Source organism: Aegilops tauschii, chromosome 6, assembly GCF_002575655.3.
Source record: "Aegilops tauschii subsp. strangulata cultivar AL8/78 chromosome 6, Aet v6.0, whole genome shotgun sequence".
Classification (NCBI taxonomy): domain Eukaryota; kingdom Viridiplantae; phylum Streptophyta; class Magnoliopsida; order Poales; family Poaceae; genus Aegilops; species Aegilops tauschii.
The window spans coordinates 115,861,619-115,880,236 of NC_053040.3; the positions used below are offsets into that span (position 1 = coordinate 115,861,619).

The 18,618-nt window shown below is 49.4% G+C and overlaps 3 protein-coding genes across 5 annotated transcripts; all 3 read left to right on the forward strand.

Moving 5' to 3' along the window:
- The first annotated feature begins 4,078 nt into the window (after positions 1-4,078).
- On the forward strand, positions 4,079-5,305 carry LOC109735500 (uncharacterized). The gene has a single exon (XM_020294717.3). It carries the CDS (start codon positions 4,079-4,081, stop codon positions 5,198-5,200), a length of 1,122 nt encoding a protein of 373 aa, XP_020150306.1. The 3' UTR covers positions 5,201-5,305.
- A 2,450-nt stretch (positions 5,306-7,755) lies between these two features.
- On the forward strand, positions 7,756-10,831 carry LOC109735506 (pentatricopeptide repeat-containing protein At5g06540-like). 3 transcript variants are annotated; one of them, XM_020294724.4, is made up of 4 exons: positions 7,756-9,242; positions 9,926-9,998; positions 10,243-10,382; positions 10,474-10,831. In XM_020294724.4, exon 1 carries the CDS (start codon positions 7,814-7,816, stop codon positions 9,233-9,235), a length of 1,422 nt encoding a protein of 473 aa, XP_020150313.1. In that variant the 5' UTR covers positions 7,756-7,813; the 3' UTR covers positions 9,236-9,242; positions 9,926-9,998; positions 10,243-10,382; positions 10,474-10,831. The 3 variants fall into 3 exon arrangements, with proteins under 3 accessions (XP_020150313.1, XP_020150312.1, XP_073357251.1); XM_020294723.4 differs by having other exon boundaries at positions 10,243-10,348; XM_073501150.1 differs by having other exon boundaries at positions 10,243-10,831.
- A 3,568-nt stretch (positions 10,832-14,399) lies between these two features.
- LOC109735494 (OVARIAN TUMOR DOMAIN-containing deubiquitinating enzyme 2) lies at positions 14,400-18,074 on the forward strand. The gene is made up of 9 exons (XM_020294711.4): positions 14,400-14,664; positions 15,225-15,320; positions 15,418-15,463; positions 16,177-16,285; positions 16,772-16,863; positions 16,940-17,002; positions 17,090-17,208; positions 17,627-17,702; positions 17,796-18,074. Exons 2-9 carry the CDS (start codon positions 15,256-15,258, stop codon positions 17,850-17,852), a joined length of 627 nt encoding a protein of 208 aa, XP_020150300.1. The 5' UTR covers positions 14,400-14,664; positions 15,225-15,255; the 3' UTR covers positions 17,853-18,074.
- Positions 18,075-18,618: the final 544 nt, after the last annotated feature.

Below are 18,618 nucleotides of genomic sequence, written 5' to 3' on the forward strand. Positions count from 1 at the left end.
TCACATAGAGGAGGAAGTGATTGGTGGAAATGTGGATCTAGATCTCCTTTCCCTTTTCCCTCAAAAACTAGCAAGAATCCATGGAGGGATTGAGAGTTAGCAAGCTCAAATAAGGTCAACAATGGGGAAAGAACACGATCTCAAAGGATTAGGTTCATTGGGGAAGAAGACCCCCTTTTATAGGAGGGGGAAAATCCAACCGTTATGCTCACAGCCCGCACAGAGCGGTACTACCGCTCCTACGAGCGGTACTACCGCTAGGGCGGCAGAAGCCCAATGAAACAACACTGCAAAGGGGCAACAGGGCGGTACTACTGCAGGAGCGGTACTACCGCCTGCCCTTGTGGAACTACCGCGCGACCACGGATGTAAAAAATAACTGCCGCGCCTACAACCGCTGGAGCTAGCTACGAGATAAAGTCGGCACGGTATTACCGCTCACAGGGAGCGGTACTACTGCGTAAGGGCGGATGTAAAAAATTACATCCGCGCCTACTACCGCGCGCAACAGCACCAGGACACGAGGCAACGATACTACCGCTCACCAGGAGCGGTACTACCGCGTAGGGCGCGGAAGTAAAAAATTATTTCCGCGCCTACTTCCGTGCGCGCCAGCGTTCTGGGCTAGAGGCAGCGGTACTACCGCTCACCAGGAGCGGTACTACCGCTGGCCCCTGTGGTACTACCGCTCCCTTGAGCAGTACTACCGCACGCCACAGAGGCTTTAGCACTTGGATGCCTCCAAAACGCAGCTAAAGACAACAGACGGATCCCATAAAACCAGAACTGCCATAACTTCTGCAAATGAGCTCCGAATTGAGCAAACTCAAGCTTGTTGGAAACAAGACAACGTAGCATCGAAACAACGACTGGTTATAGTAAGAAGAGGCAGGGAAGGTATGCCTAACAAAAAGAGGAGGGAAACCTCCAACAGAGAAGAACCGACAGAACCTCCAACATCGAAAACATCATAGAAGATGCATGTGAACTCCGTTTTTGATGAACTAGAGCTTGTCATCAAGATGACCATAAGCTCCAAATCTCACAAAGAGAACCAAACAAGAACCAAGAAAGATGATGCAAGGATGCAATTGTTTGAGCTCTCTACGAACGATACGATCAAACTACTCAACGAGAGCCCCCTTGATAGTACGGCAATCGATCCTATAACCCGGTCTCCCAACTACCACCATGAGACCGGTAAAATAGAAAACCTATCAGGGGCAAACCTTTGCCTTGCACATGGTCCACTTGAGCTAGATGATGACGATCTTGACTCCCTCAAGTTGGACCACCTTTCTTTATTGTGTTGGCTCGATGAAGACTAGTTGATTGCTCCCCATATTCCACTATGGGTGAGCCACTCTTCCGCACATCTTCACAAATCCATTGTTACCACAATGGACGGCAAGCTTCAAGCATTTGATCTCTTCGTGATGCTCCACTTGAACTTGCACACCGCAACCTAACCCACAAAGAACTCTCACGAATACCATGGGTTAGCATACAAAGCGTAATGTACAATGCTTACCATACCATGGGATCACTTGATCCCTTGGTACATCTTGTACGGTTTGTGAGTTGATCACTTTGATTTACTCTTTGACTTAGTCTTGATCAACCTCTCACATGACCAATCTTTAGGTAATTCCTTGAAAAGCACCTTGGTCATCACACACTCTCCTTGAAACCAACAAATGGACTCCAAGAAAAGTCTATGGACAAATCCTTCAAATATAACTCAAGGCAACCATTAGTCCATAGAGATTGTCATCAATTACCAAAACCAAACATGGGGGCACCGCATGTTCTTTCACACAGGAGGGTAGGGCAAAAGATGTCATGCAAGTTCTTATCGCAAGCATGTATGACTATATACGGAATACATGCCTACATTATATTGATGAATTGGAGTTAGTTCCGTGTCGCCATAGGTTATAACTGTTACATGATGAATGCCATACAACATAATTATCCATCACTGATCCAATGCCTACGAGCTTTTCACATATTGATCTTTGCTAAGTTACTACTGCTGTTGCTGCTACTGTTATAGTTACTATAAAACTACTACTGCTACTGTTACCGTTATTGTTGCTATCGCTACCACTGCTATCAAACTATCATATTACTGTGCTACTGATCACTCTGCTGCAGATATTTAGTTCTCCAGGTGTGGTTAAATTGGCAACTCAACTGCTAATACTTGCAAATATTCTTTGGCTCCCCTTGTGTCGAAACAATAAATTTGGGTTGAATACTCTACGTTGCGATCTCCTCTATTTGTGGGTTATCAACGTTGAGACCGTAGAGTGGGCTAATTTGCGGGCTGCCCTACCGCCGGTGCTTGTGGTATTCCAAACACTATTTCCTAGCATCTTGCCCTTTCGGGTGTTTTCTCTGTCGCCTCGGCATACCATGTTCTGTGTCGTCGACCGACTATTACTTCCATTATGGGAAAAGCAACCTTGACCTTGAAGATCAAAATTTTTGTTTGCAATTGTTGAGGCATCGGTTCACATCTGGGACAGAGGTGATCAAGAGATACGGCCCGGGGAATGGGTTGTGCCCTCTTTGTGTAGTCCCGAAGACGGGGACCCACATCCTCTACTCTTGCACGGCGGCAAGTATTCTTTGGAGTTTTGTATATGAGGCTCTAGGACTTGATTGGGAGGCCCTGGACCTGGCTGAGTCCCTTCAATCCAGAATTAACCAGACCGGTAGGAGGAGACGTCTCTCCTGGCTTGTGTTTGCGGTGCTAGCTTGGACACTATGGACGACGCGCAATAAGATGTTGATTGAGAGGGTCTTTCTTAGACGGGCTTCTCACTCGATTTTCAAATTCCTTGCATTTTTGCAACACTGGCACCCGCTGTCTAGGCAGCGCGCCTGTGAGCGTCTGTGACTTATGATGGACGCGATGCATGTTGCCGCTCGACGTCTGTCCTTGCAGCAGGCCCCTTAGTTTGTGGCCATTTGGTGGTATTTTTTCTTTTATTTCTCTCATATACTTTTCTTGGGCGTGTTTGTGTTGATGACCTAGTAGACTATTTCATTTCATTACATTTGAACTTGATGTATGGATATGATGATGTCTTTATTTATAAAGTGGGGTGGAAACTATTTTGAGTTTTTCTTGAAAAACCAAATAAACATATTTCATCTAAATTTATCACTCATGTCTTTTCTTTTCAAAATAATAATTTACCATTCGAATGTGAAACATCGCAAGGTCGATATAACTCGGATCCCACAGAGACAATATAGACCATATAGAGGGAGAAAGATTACAATGCAAGAACACATGCTCAAGACAAAATCAACACTTTTTATATACTTTCCGAGGGAGTATAATACAAAACAGGCATTTCCTACCAAGATCCAGCAGTTGTGGGTCTTGTACTATTAATTCTCAGTATGGTGAAGCTATGAACGGCGTTTCCAGATCCAAACCAAACCAAACCAGTCGCCTAGCCCGTACTCAAGGTCTCTAGCCGTTCACCCTGACCGGATCGCGTGCTTGATCTCACCGGGAAACCGAGCGCATCCGACGGCGAGACGCGTGCAACGTACTTCGCACGTTAAGTGGTACCGGTACACTCGCCGGTTTACTACCACGTACGTGTCCATTGCATTCGGTTTGCATGCGCACGCGACGTCTGGTGCTACACCTACCTGCCACGAGAGGAAGCACCGCGCAATCCGGCCCCGCTCCGGCGGCCCCGGCCGTGGTGTCGCCGGCGAGGCGACCAACCGTTGGCCAGAAATTCGATTTCTCGACGTGAACATGGAAACTCCGCCGCGACAACCTGATCATCCAACCCAGCATTCTCTACTGATTGACAGATCAGTCAGAAAAACTCACGATCTGTGCATCGGTCAATCAATCACAATGTCGTCGGGATCCTTCCTTTCTGGTGAAAATCATTCCTTTCTTTCCTTGGCATCCTACATCCTATATATACGTGGGGGCGTCCTCTGCATCGCACGTGCCACGTAGACCGACGGCTCCGCCTCTCTCCATACACGCGAACGCGCCCTCGCCATCGACCGATCGCTCCGGCGTGCGTCGTGGAGAATGGTCAGGGCGGCGGAGAGGGGCGGCGGGGAGGAAGGGGGGACGAAGAAGCTGACGCAGGGGCGCAAGAAGATCCCGATGGAGCGCATCGAGGACGCCAACCGGCTGCAGGTCTGCTTCTCCAAGCGCCGCAAGGGCCTCGTCAAGAAGGCCTTCGAGCTCTCCGTGCTCTGCGGCGCGCAGGTGGCGCTCATCGTCTTCTCCCCCGCCGGCAAGCCCTACACCTACGGCCACACCTCCGTCGACGCCGTCCTCGACCGCTTCCTCCTCTCGTCCTCCGGCGACGCGGAGGCGGAGGCGGCGAGCCAGCAGACGGATCTGAGCGAGCTCCTCCGCCAGGAGGAGGAGCTGATCAAGGCCCGGGACGCGGAGGCGCGCAGGGGCAAGGAGCTTCAGGCGGAGGTGCGCGCGGCCGGCGTCTGGATCGACGGCGACATGCGGCGCTGGGAGCTGCCGGAGCTCGAGGCCGCGCTCGCCGCGCTCGAGAGGGTCCAAGCGGAGGCCGGGATGCGCGCGCACGAGATCTTCGCCCAGGACGCCATGATGCAGCAGTGCACGGCCGGCCCCGGCGACCTCCTCGGCTACCTCGGCCCCGGCTCGTCGTACACGGGGGACCCGTCCGCCGGCGGTCATAAGGAGGTGGCCATGGGCACCACGATGAAGCTGACGGGCGGCGGCTACAGCAATAACCTCTTCGACTACCATGGCTCCGGCACCTTCCCCGCCGACGGCACCCGCAGCCAAGAGGTGGCCATGGACGCGACGACGATGAGGCTCGGCAGCGACGCCAGCAGCCTCTTCCACTACCTCGGCGGCTCCGGCCCGTTCACTGGTGACGGCGCTGGCGGCGGCGGCAATGACGTCTCCGTAGACCCGACGATGACGTTGATGGGCGGTAACGTCAGCTATACGCTTACACCCATGATGCCGCCGCCGCCGCCACCTCTATCTCTTCCTTTCAACCATGGCTACGGCTACAGTAACCTTGGCGCGGGCTATGGCTACAATAACCTTAGCGCTGGCTATGGCTACAACCAAACCGATCATGGCGTTGGTCATGGCCATGGCGCCTTCTACGAAATGGAAGGGGTTTATGGGACAACGTGCAACTTCTTTGCATAGATTACTGAGGACGTTCAATGATTTAATCAAGTTTATGTCGAAATGTTAATTAGAGTTAGTGTTTCACTTGATGGTGAATAATAATTTGATTGAGCCTTAGGTCTAGCATGGCAACTATGTGTACATACATCATCATAATAATAATGATACACTATCAATATGTTCAGATGACTTATGAAGTGTTCATTATGTTTTCTGTCACATAACTTTGTTATAAGGTTTGTCACGGTTGGATGCTCACCAAATTCTATAACAAAAGTTGGATGCTAACCAGATGGAAAAGAGGCCACTCATCAAAACGAAATCATATTGTTTTTTGACGACTTGAAAACAATTTATATGTGAATCCAAAAAAACTTGATGCCCGATAATTGTAAAATAACATTGTCACTATTTGTGATGTCAAAATATGTACGGACGAAGGATGTATGAGTCCAAAAGAACGCCTCATGTGTGAATTGAATGGAAGGAGAACGAAGAGGTGGGAAGGTGGGAGAGTACCTAACAATTGATAGGGTAGCCGCCTAGCCGGATGCTATCATAAGGTTTCTAACAATAAAATTGCCTTGAAAATGCTTTATTTACAAGGTTGTCAGAAAAAACATGACAACTTATAATTATAATTAAGTATTATCACTATTTTCTATTTTTGATAACATTTTTTCCTTCTCCCACAATAAAATCAATAGGACACGTGGCACATCCTTACACGTTATCAGAATAAACACCAATCAAGAAGGTGCATGTGTTTATAAAAACACTAGGCAACTATTTGATCAAACAAGCATGGGGGCAAGAGTTTGAGGCGAAGGATGAGTGAGTTGAAGCAGAGACGGAGCTGGCCGGGGACGAGCTGGGGCCATGGCTCCCCCGTGCTCAGATTTATTTTCTCACACTACTACTAGATATTGTGTCGAGTGATCTTTACATTTGTATGTATGGCCTGGTCCATTGATATAACATTGCAGAAAACTCATGTATGTGTGCTGCTGTGGGTGTATTGAAGACATCAGAGACTCGAATATGCCGCTTGCTGGAGTTGGAGCTTTACAACATTCCGTGAGAGATTAGGCTAGATAGAGTGGTCGGTGTGGGTGTACCTTGGTTGGTGTCCGCACCAAAATAAGGTCTCTTGTAAATTGTTTCTCTCCTTCTATAAAAATATGGTACGCGATTGCGTACTCTCAAAAAAAGTATAAGTTAGAGCGGTGCTACCTCTGTTTTTGTGAAACATTTGGTCACTTGTTTGATTCATGTGTATTTTGTCAAGGACAATCATGGGTAAGAGGAAGACAATGCTCTCCTCTTTATTCAAGAAAAGAGAACACCTTGGTGTTGATGATATGAGTCCAGTGTCTAATTCCCAAGATGTACTAGAATTGATCTTGGCCAATCCAATCCCCACTGCCCATCCAGAAAATGCAGCACAACCTGGCTGAGTTTTTGTTGTTAAGGAATTACCACATTGTCCATTAAACAAACAAATTACAATGTATACATATGTGGTCACTCCATGAGACAAATAGAGTGCCTAGTGTCCTGGAGATTTGCACAAAGGACTCCAAAAAAAAAATTACAACTTTACTTTGGGAGATCCATATGCCCAACCTAATCATCACCGACGTCGATCATCGCCGTCACCATGGCACTGTTGAAGAAAAACACAAGTAGCCTCCACATCCAGATCTAGAAGAACTCCATTGCAGACCATGCTGCTTTGGGAACCGATTAAACGGTCCGTTGGAGGCGACGGAACCGAGTCTTTGTGGCATGTCGGTCGGGGACCATCCCCAAGTCTGCCAGATCTTGACGACGTCGTCTTCATCCAACGTGATCGGAGAAGAAGAGCGTCGCCATCCGCACACCACACTCCAAGACACCTGCATACTTTGGACCAGCCGACGATGTCGTCCAAGAAGACGCCAAGCACCAGCCACCATAACCTAACATCGTCAAAACCAAAGTCCGACGAGACACGGGGGCTACCTGCTTTCGGGCGTTGCTGATCGAAGCATCACTAGGGTGGGGAAGAAATAGAGTCATCTTATTCCGACGCGGCGCTGATTCCACCACAAATGCAACACCTTCGAGAAAAACTAAGCCTATCATATCTTGTTGTCGAAGCGAAGTCGCCGGGTCCCCGGCCCCTCGGGCCGCCGGAGCGGTAGCTGAAGGGGCCGAGGACCCATAGCCACACAGGCGAAGGAAGGAGGCAGAGAAGATCGCCTCACAATCGCCTGTGCAGAGCGGGTGGTGAGAGAAAAGTTGGAACCGTTTCATGATAACCTGGGTGAGTTGAACTGTTGAAGGAGAAGGGCGAGCGGTAGGAGGCGGGAAGGTGGGATAGCATGGGTACTATCTCTCCGTTCTTTTTGTAGAGATTTCAGTATGGACCACATATGGATGTATCTCAATACATTTTAAAATATAGATTTACTCATTTTGCTCTGTATGTAGTCCATAGTGAAATCTCCTCAAAGACTTATATTTAGTCCATACTGAAATCTCTACAAAGACTTATATTTAGAAAAGTATTTTTTTTCTCTTGTGTACATATACGCTTTCCCCTCAAGAATACGTAACAAAGGATATGCCTTCCGGACTGTCGTTTACATGGCCCCGCCGTCGTCTTCTCCTCCCCTTCCGGCATGGGCGGCGGCGAACGCCCTCTTCCGACGCCACCGCCGCCTTCTCCCGCTCCTCCTTCCTCCGGCCTCCCTCTGCGCCCTCCTACCCGTCCTCTCCCACTGCCTCGTTTCCGGCCTCGCCGGCAACCCCTTCGTCGCCTCCCGCCTCATCCTCGCCTCCTCGCGCCTCTCCCTCACATTCTCCCTCCTCCTCCTCTCCCACCTTCCAGCCTCCTCCCTCTCGCCCTTCTCCTTCAACTCGCTCATACGCGCGTCGCCTCCAAGCCTCGCCCTCCGCCTGTTCGAACAAATGCGGCGCCGAGGCGTTCCCACGGATAACTACACCCTCCCCTTCTTGATCCATGCCTGTTCCGGCAGTGACACTCCACTGGGACAGTCCCTGCACGGGAAGAGCGTCCGTCTTGGTTACAGCTCCCACGTCTTCACGCAGACGGCGCTGATGAACATGTACTTTGGGTGTGGCCTGGCTGTTCCCGCCGGCAGGGTGTTCGATGAAATGCAGGCCAGGGATCTGGTTGCATGGACCGGCATGGTCTCTGGTTATGTGGACTCTGGAATGCACCTTCGAGCTGCTGAGGTCTTTAAGGAAATGAGGGGTAGTGAGGAGGTTGCAAGGCCTAACGTGGCAACGTTGGTGTCGGTTGCTTCTGCCGGTGCTGGTCTTGGCTCCCTGGAGTATGCTAAGGGGCTGCACGGCTACGTGGAGAAGGTGGGGTTGCGAGGCGATTTGATTGTGACGAATGCACTGATGGATATGTATGGAAAGTGTGGTAGCATAGAGTCAGCTCGTGCTCTGTTTGATTTCATGCATGAGAAGGACCTACTTTCATGGACAACCATGATTTCAGGGTTGGCTTCTCATGGACATGGCAACGAAGCGGTTGCTTTGTTTTTAAGCATGCGAGAGGTGGGAGTACTGCCGGATTCAACCACCTTCATTGTGGTTCTGTCTGCTTGTAGCCATGCTGGACTGGTGGATGAGGGGATATCAATCTTCAATTCCATGTCGAGTGAATACAGGGTCAACCCAGATATTAAGCATTATGGTTGCATGGTGGATCTTTTCAGCAGGGCAGGGCTTCTTTCACGTGCTTATGAGCTTATTGACAACATGCCTTTTGAACCAAACTTGGCAATTCTTGGAGCATTGCTGAGTGCATGCAGTGTCAATAATGATCTGGAGATTGGGGAACTAGTTCTCCAGAAGATTGATTCTGTTTGTTCCTATAAAGGAGGTGCTGGTGTGCTTCTGTCCAACATCTACGCTAACCAGAACTTATGGCATGAAGTTGATTCCATTAGAAGGAAGATAAGAAATGGTACCATACCCAGAAAGCCACCTGGTCAGAGTTCGGTGGCATCAGAAGTTCCTTTCATGAGTTTGTAATTTGGAGGTGAGCGTACCCATTTTCAATTGAGTTGCTCTTGTCACTGTATGGATTAGGAAGTCATCGCATAAATACATAGTAACCTTATCAAATGTTGCTTGTTTCAAGATGTCATGATTCTCATGGTTATGTAAGTTGAGAAATGAATGTGTAAGTTGCACCTCTGCTCCAAAATAAGTGTCTCAACTTTAGTACAACTTTGTACTAAAGTTGAGACACTTATTTTGGGACGGAGGGAGTACATGCCACTACTCTTCTAGAAACTAGATTTTGAGCATGTTGATTGCTGGATAGAGATCAATATCTGTATGGGCAATAAGAATGACAATATCGTTTTTTGATAGAGTAAGTTTGGATGACACATTTGCCTATACTTCTGTTATGTAGCAAGACATACATTCTTGTGCTCCAAAACTTGACTTATGTGCATACTCTCCTTTCTTGATGAGCATCAGTTAGGGCTAATAGGACCTTGTAAATCCTATGATTCCACTAAATATTATGTCCTCATATGGGGTTTGATTTTCATATGTTTCCACTTGTACTTTGAGTTAATATTATTTAGCCTATCTAATATTTCATTCTCTGTTTTAGATTCCCATGAGAATTTCTTATTATCATGCCAGTCATTATTGATTTTCGAATCTTGGTTAGCTGATCTTTCGTTTTTGTATTCTTCTCAAATGCAGCTTTTAGAGAGAAATCCACTTTGTTGTCACTGTTAACCTTGACTGGCAAAATGGCTGATTTTCATGCGAACTGGTAAGAAAGTCTCGTCAGTTACTTTTACGACAAGGCATCACTATCTCTTCTTTGCTTATGAAGTAGATATCAGCGTATTATGTCAAAGAAAAGTACTCCCTCCGAGATACCAGTGTGTCACCCATTTTGTTACTGTGTTGAAATTGTTGTGGTTTTTACTATTGAGTATAAGTAGCGAGCATATTATACCTGTGGAATCATAAGTACGTTGACTGACTGAACTTCTGTTTGCTTTATCTAACAGGAGATGAGGTCTCTGGGCAGCATATTTGGCAGATTAGCTTTCCATAGCGCGCACGGAAACACTAAACTTCATACGTAAACTTCTTCCCTTCTAATGAAACGGCACGGTAAGCACACCAACTTCCCCTTATCATTTAGGAGGTAAGACAAAGTATACCATCTTATTCACCGTTTCCATCCGAACAAATACACACCATGCACTCATACACCCAGGCGTGATGCCTTCTTGCAGCATTTTCACGGAGAAAGCCTGAGGCTGAACCAGTCAAATGCATTGTACTTAAACTGCCTTACAAATCGCCTGGCTGGGGATCGAAATGTGTGGCCAGGGCCAGGGCTCATGCGGTCATGTAACTTTGACCTTCTTCGTTAGCAATACAAGGACACCCTGAACTTGTCCTTCCGGTAAAAGAATTCATGTTCCTGAACTGAGCTGGAGAAGTATGCCATCAGAGGCCCCCGAGCATGTTACTCCGTCCTTTCCGGTTTAAACCCACACGCAACCCTAGATCGGGAATTCGGCCAGTGTAATACAAATTGTATGTTACGAAAGTATATCATTAGAAAAATGTCAGATGTGAAGTCTCTAAGAGCAACTCCAATGGGGCGACCCATTTCGTCTGCCCGCGTCTGTTTGGATCGGCGCGGACAAAAGTGGCGGCCCAACGCGTCGACCCAAACTCAAATTATGTCCGCCTGGCGTCCGTGCCGACCCATTTCCGGTCCAAAATTGCATCTGCAATGCGTCGGCGCGGACGCGAAGTGGACGCGCCGCGCGTCTCCTCGCCGTCCGCCGCGTCCCCACCTGGCGGCCACCCAACCGCCATCGGTCATCTTATTTATGACGACCACCGACAGCGGGCCCACGCGTCAGCCAGTGGAAGCGTCCTTTTTTAACCACGCGTGCGGCGGGGTCGGCCTCATCCACTTCTCCCGTCCACATCTGCCCCCCCCCCCCACCACTCCCTTTGCTTCCTTGCCGGCGATCGCAAACCCTAGCCATGGGCCTCTTCGGCAGCAGCAAGGGCAAGGGCAAGGGCACCCCTGGCGCCTCGTCCTCCCGTGCTCTCCTTCCCCCTCCTCCTTCTTCGGCGGCGACACGTTTCCGCCCTGGTCGCCGGCGCCTGCACATCCCGGTGCACCAAGCGCGGTGGCACTGGGAGTACAGGCAGCCATTGCCGTACCCCGATGTCACATTGCCGCACCGTTGGCATCTGGATCCGCAGCGGATCCCGGTGCCGGCGGTTCCTCGTACCCAATGGGCGCACGACGACGAGGTGCGCAGGCGCCGCGCGCAGCTCACGCCGGAGCAGCGTCGGCTGCCAGAGTACGCCGCCGACTCCGCCAACTGGGAGGCCTGGTTCGCCCTCGAACACGAGGAGCAACGGCGCTCGGGTGTGGACGCCGTCCCGCCGCCGTTCCCACCGCCGCCCCTGCAGGTAGAGCCGGAGGACATGGAGGCGGAGGCGGAGTACCAAGCCGCCCTCAAGGAGGCCCTGCAGCACGCGCTGGAGGCTAGCCGCCTCGAGGAGGACGCGCACTGGGATGGGCTGGAGCAAGCCCTTGCCCTGTCGGCAGCGGGGGACTTTGTCCACACCCCGCTCTTCGTGCCGCCACCGCCACCGTCGCCGCCCGTCCAGCCCAAGCCGGAGCCGACGTGTAAGCGCTCCCCACCTCCACCCACTTGGCCAGAGGAGGCCTACTCGTGGACGGGTCAGTACCGCGAGTGGGTGAGCGCGCCTCCCGTCCACTTCGCCGCGACGCCGGAGGAGGAGGCGGCCCACCTCGAGTGATGGAAGGAGCATTGGCTCCGCCAGGAGCAGGCCGACGGCGAGGAGCAGATGCGCTACGACGCCATGCTCCAACGCGACGCGGAGGCGCTCCGGCTCGAGGAGGAGGAGGAGCGCGTGCGGCTTGCCGCAATGCCGCCGCCCCAGCAGACGTCGGAGGAGGCTGCCCTGGCAGCGTACCAGGCGGCGTTCGGGTGGGCTGGCCCTGCTCCAGTCTTCATCGACCTCACCGACGACGGCGGCGTTGACGGCAAGGGCAAGAGCAAGGCCGACGACGTCTAGGGCAGCATGTCGAGCGGCAGCAGACTTTTTTTTAATGTTTATTAGATTTAGGTGAACTTTGGCCGGCGTTTGACCGGCCACTTTATGTTTAATTATGTTTATTTCGTGCAACTTATTTTTTTTTTTCACGGCGGCACATTTGGGTCGGCCTCCCCGTTGGACGGTCAAGCCGACCCATTTTAAAATGCGGACGCGTACGTCCGTCTGGCCGACCCAAACGGACAAAACGCGCGTCCGTTTGGGTCGCCCCGTTGGAGTTGCTCTAACGGTATATTTTTTGTGAGATATAAACATTGCTCAAATCGTTCATCTAGGTATATGCGTGGGCCTTTTAAACCGGGAAGAAGGTAATTCCTGGTGTATGTGTGAACTCTGGCACCGCCCACTTGAATGCTACTGCTGCTGTGCTCCGGTGGCAACTTGTGGGCATCTTGCTTGGACACCATAACATACAGTACTAAATATTTTGACGAAATGATGGGTGCTGAGTTATCCTTTTCTTGTGTGGTGTTGTATATCCATTGCCGAAATGTGGATTAGATTTCTTTTTCAGTTATTCGTATCAGCCATATCCATGTGCGTGCATGCTAAGCTGCGAGGCAAGTTGTTGGGGGTAGGGACAAGGAATAGGGAAACAACCGGATAAAGGTGCCTTCAGCAGCCTGCTCTGGCGGCGGTGGGCAAAAGCAATGGGCTCTGTCCATATATTCTTTTTTTTTGAGGGACCTGTTCCTGTATTCAAACAGTAGTACAATGGTGGCTCTTGGGCTGGCTAGGAGGCATGTTCCTTTTTGGAGATTCTTTCTGCCTTTGTTTGGCAAAATACTGAGAACTTTGCTCGAAGCTGTTCTGAAGAAGAAGAAGAAAAACTTTGCTCAAAGAGTGTCGCTCCTATCTGTAGGGTCTAGCGTTGTCTGGCTTTTGCATGTGGCAATTGGATGGTTAATCAAGCTGGCCAGGCTTCCTAAGGCCAACTCTAACGCTAGACCCTAAACCGACGTCCGTTTTATCCGTTTCATTCGGATTTTGTCCGTTTGGGACAGAAAAACGAACGTCCATGTCCGTGTTTTGTTCTAGGATCGTGCATGCACCCAATGCAGCAACCCCATCCCAAAACTGTCCGCCTCGCCCGGCCTGCTCGCACGCGCTGACGTCGCCTCGAGCTTGCGCCGCACTTGGCCACCCCGCTCGCGCCCCGCACATTTCGACCAATATATACTAGAACCCCCTTTACTTGCCCGACGTGCCCCGCCCCGCCTCGAGCTCACGCCGCGCGCGTGCAGCAACGCCCGCCTGCCGCAGCTCCGTCGCCGCCTCGAGCTCGCGCTGCGCGTTGCTCGCCGCGCTTGGCCACCCCGCCCGCGCCGCGCCCGCCGCGCTCGGCCACCCCGCCCGCGCCGCGCCCGCCGTGTCCCGCCGCGCTCGGCCACCCCGCCCGCGCCGCGCCCCGCTGCGCCCGCAACGCAACATCGCACCCTGCCCCCGGAGCGCACGCAGCACCCCCACCGTCCTCCCGCTCGCCTGCGCGCCAGCCTGCGTCGTCGTGTCCGCCCGCGCTAGCTCGCTCGCCCGCGCCTGGCGTCGTGCCGCTCTGGTCGACGCGCGCCCGTGGCTGCATGCGTTCGTGGTGGGTGGATGGGCTCGTGGGCCAGGGAAGAGAAAAGAGGGGAGAGGGTGACATGTGGGCCACGCCCGGGCACAGCGGACGAAGAGGAGGTGAGCGCGTCCGTTTTCTGTCCACTTTTGCCCCAAGTCCAGAACAACTTTGGGCTGGAAATAGAGCAGAACGGACAAGCGAGGACGAAAAATGGGGATGGGGTCTACGGTTGGGCCGTCTTGTCTGTCGGTTTACCCCTAAAAGAAGTTCCACCATTATGAAACGCATGTAGGACACGGAAAAGCTGGCTGGCTGGCTGGAGGAGGATGGTGTTCTCCCGTTGGTCAGTTTCTCAAGTGCCTTGCAGCCGATAACATTTCAGGCAAAGTAGGTCACCTCGAGCCAGGCAGGACACCTGGACCGGGGAGCTCGGCCACCGCAGCCAAGCCCCAGGAGCGAAAACCAAAAGTCCCAAAACCGAAAGCAGAGGCGTGCCAGATCCGCCCAACTTGCCTCCCGCTCCCTCCCTCCAGATCAGGTTCCTTGCTTCCTCCCGTCGCCTTCTTTCTTTTCCATTCCGTACCTCGCCCATTTTCATACACCTCCTTCCCCGTCCCCCGCGCTCCTCTTACCCCTCCCCCAATTCAGAGCTCTCCGTCGATTCCGACGCAGCCGCCGCCGACTCCTCCTCCTCTACCTCACCGGAAGGCCGCCTGGCCGCGCGCCTGAGCCGAATCCCTCGCCCTGCCTCCCGGTACGTACATGTTCGTCCCGCCAGCGCTCCTCGCGAGGTTTGTGTGTGTGTGTGCGTGCGCGCGCGCGCGATTCCGCCTGCTTGCTTCTCCTTTGCCGCAGCTCGCGAGCGTCCGAATCCCTTGACGCCTCTTGCCTGCCGTGCCACCTGATAGTGTGGGATTGGTTCGAATTGGTCGTTTCTTGGTGGTAGTTGGCGAGTGGGTGGGTTGCCTGGTTATGGTGTACCGTCTCGTTTGCCTCGTTATAGCGCCGAGCCGGTAGGAGTTGCCGCTCGGGCGTGGTACCTCGCCATTACGCGGGGTTCGAATTAGCAGATCACGCGTCCGCAATGCCTGCTGTTGTTAGTTGTTACGTCACGATGTCAACCTGGGCATATTCTCCCTGTTCCAAGTGAAAATGTACACTGTCTCGAGTAGTAGTATGCATTACTATGTATTTGCTGTTATTTTTCCGTTATTTTCAATCTGACGTCTAATTCCAAGTGGAAAAAGTCGATTGGGATGTGTGCAGTACCAGTCCTATTTGAGCGCAGTTCTGAATCTTTGTTCGCCGTTTCAGCGATTCAGACGTGTTTCCTGGCTGCGTGGAAATGGAAGGCGTTGTTGTGAGGAGAGTCATCCCTTCAGACAACAGTTGCCTCTTCAATGCCGTCGGGTATGATTCCGCACCTGTATATGTTGCACTAGTAAGGAAACGATTTCGTAGATGATGCGGTCGCTGACTGTGCTTCTCAACACCTCTCTTGGTGCAGTTATGTGATGGAGCATAACAAAAATAAGGCTTCTGAGCTCAGACAGGTAACTGATTCTGATATCTGTTTGGCAATTTGGCACAACTGCTGTGTTGTCAGAGCCAACTGAACATTATCGCATCAGTTGATCAAAATATGTCATTATATACGTTCTAGAAGAATTTTATCTATATCAGTTCAATTAACATCCAGCAACTCATATATGACTCTTAAGATATTTCGGTATTGTCGTCAAAACGGCATGAGACCATCTCATCCAGAAAAGCTGTTCCAATCAATGCAGTTGCAAGTCATCACACTACTGGTTTTGACAGAAAATTGAGACCACAACACATTTAATGTACAGTAGAATGAGCATAGCATGCTTAACAAGTACCCTAGATCGATTTTTGAATGATAAGCTTCAGTCCTCCAATGCAGAAGTAATTGTGCATCATTCACATACCAGCAGCTTCAAAACATCAGTCCTTCAAATACTTCCACGATATTTTGTCCTTCAAATCATGTGTGTCAATAACCTAGATGTGTTCTGTCTGTACAATCTATCTGTAGAAAACAAAAGCCAACACGATTGAAGATGACATTAGTGTAGGTCAGATAAATGAAACAATAAAACATTATCTTGTACACCATGATGTTCCTTTTAGCTAGAAACTGTTATTTACAAATTGTTGGACTGTACGTGTTATCTCATCTTTGCTTACCTTTCTAAACTTACAGTGCTGACTTTGCTACTTCTTATTCCCTGTTTGCTTGAAGGTCATAGCAGCAGCGGTTGCAAGTGATCCTGAAAAGTACAACGAAGCATTTCTTGGAAAACCAAATGAAGCGTATTGTGCTTGGATTATGGACCCTGAGAAGTGGGGAGGTGAGTTTCAGTGCTATGATTCATGTGCAGCAATATCGATGCTGAAACTACTTAGTTTGAAATGCTCCTGTACAATTTTGTTTGAAGACTGGTAGCGATGCAGTCATATCATGTCCCAGAATTTGCATTAGACATCCTCCTTGCCCCAAGAGAAAAACATAATATCGGGATCTTATCCTAAGAAAATTGCCATGACTCAAGAACTCAGTATTCCTCGTTAGGCATCTCTACCATAAAACTATAAGCCTCCATTAGTAATATACTACTACCTCTGTAATTAGTTCATGTGTTCTGTTGTTCTTGTGGTGCAAAGCAACCACTTGTAACATGACGCACTCCAGTTGGTCAGTGGAGGTGTATCTGTTCTACATCTGTTACAGGCATAAACACTAATTTTCATATAAGTTTTTGTTTGATGGCGGTTTTCATCATATGTCAGTGTGTGCTGCTGCTTAGTTCACTAATTCACTTCTTTTCATTGTAAAGGTGCCATAGAACTTTCAATTCTGTCAGAATATTATGGGCGTGAAATTGCTGCATATGACATCCAGACAACACGATGTGATCTGTATGGTCAGGTCGGTGGCTCTATATGTTTACTTCTGTTTGTTCAGAATCTTTTGCTAGTTCTTACCTTTACATCCACTGATACAGGGGAAGAACTACAATGAGAGGGCAATGCTCATTTATGATGGGTTGCATTACGATGCTTTAGCAGTAAGTTTTTGTGATAGCAACCCACTATTGAAAACGACACAATGCGGTATTAACTAATTTTATCTGTTTTTATCAACAAAAATTCAGATGTCTCCAGCTGAAGGGGCACCAGAAGAATTTGATCAGACCATCTACGTTGTTGACCAGAACCGTTCCATTGGTCCAGTAGAAGGCCTTGCTCTTAACTTAGCGAAGGAGGCACATAGGTATGTATTTGTCTATTATCACTTAAGTGTTCCGAACCATAATGCTTATTTCAGCATGTAACCTTTATATTTTTAACTCTTCAAACATTGATTGTGGCTAATGGTCAGTGGTCAGCAATTGAACTGAACATTCTAATGAGTAATGCATATGGAGGGTGTTGTAACACGATGTAAAATTTGCACTGATAATAATTAAAAATAAATGCACGTGACCTGTTCTGTAATTAATGTGGTGCTAAATAGCTTTAGTTCCTAGTCCTTTTTTTAATCTGTCAGCATGATCACGAGTAGTCGTTTTAGCTTACCCTTCTGGTCTCGAGATTGTCAGAAAGCAGCTGTAATCTGTCAGCTGACTATAAACCAAGATAATATTTTTGGTAGAAATGTTACTGACTTTGGTTGGGCATGCAATTTGTAGGAAGAGGAGCTACACAGACACCGCAAACTTTACATTGCGCTGCGGCGTGTGCCAAATTGGTGTCATTGGTCAAAAGGTGAGACTCTCAATGCCTTAACCGCACAATATTTCTACCAATCTGTGGGGAAACCTATTTTATAGGGATACTGAAAGCCCTTAAACGTTGCAGGAAGCTGTGGAACACGCGCAAGCCACCGGCCATGTCAATTTCCAAGAATACAAATGACCATAGAAGATATACTAGTTCTTCTTCCGCTGTTGTTGTGCACTCATTTGTTGCAATTGTTTTCTTCTTCGGCCTGAAATGGTACTATTGCAAAATATTAATTTGTTACAGAGTAAATTTAATAAGCTCCAGTTTGGATATTGATTTTGATGTTCATATTGACTGCTAACTTGAAGCATTGAAGATCCAGTGATCAATGTATCTAGTAATCTGTTGTGATCTTGTTTTTTTTGTTTTTTGTCCTTCAAGTGGCTCCACATGATAATAGAAGGATTTTTCCTCTGAAATTTCTTTTGGCATGGACTATCTCATACATTTCTTGTGCGATACTGAAATGCTACTTACTTCTCTAAGTTTGATGCTCTTCTGTTGCTGTGAGATGCCTTCGGGGAAACCCAGCGGGCACTTTTCCTGGGCTGGGAGCGCCACTTGGTGCGCCCAGCCACCAACATGTGTCGCATGCTGGATGCACCCTCGGGATTTTGTTTTTCTTTCTGCATGTGTTTATTTGTTTTATTTTTTGGGGGGTTTGGTTTTTGCCTGATTTTCCCTACATTTTGGTGAGAAAAACACTTCTTTCTGCACTTTCCGGAAAAAAGAAAAGCACAGCTATGCTTCCTCGAAAAAAAACACAACCTATGGTCCCATGAGATGTATGACTGTGCTTTCCAAAAATAAAAAAATGCAGCCGCCTGTGCTTCTGCGAGAAGTACAACTGTGCTTTCTGAAAAGGAAAAGGCATAGCTGCCCTTTCAATGAAAAAAAA

Coding starts and splice junctions, on each gene's coding strand:
- LOC109735500 (XM_020294717.3), top strand. CDS start 4,079: ATGGTCAGGGCGGCGGAGAGGGGCGGCGGGGAGGAAGGGGGGACGAAG.
- LOC109735506 (XM_073501150.1), top strand. CDS start 7,814: ATGGCCCCGCCGTCGTCTTCTCCTCCCCTTCCGGCATGGGCGGCGGCG.
- LOC109735494 (XM_020294711.4), top strand. CDS start 15,256: ATGGAAGGCGTTGTTGTGAGGAGAGTCATCCCTTCAGACAACAGTTGC. Junction 15,321..15,417: donor TGCCTCTTCAATGCCGTCGG/GTATGATTCCGC, acceptor CTCTTGGTGCAG/TTATGTGATGGAGCATAACA. Junction 15,464..16,176: donor AGGCTTCTGAGCTCAGACAG/GTAACTGATTCT, acceptor GTTTGCTTGAAG/GTCATAGCAGCAGCGGTTGC.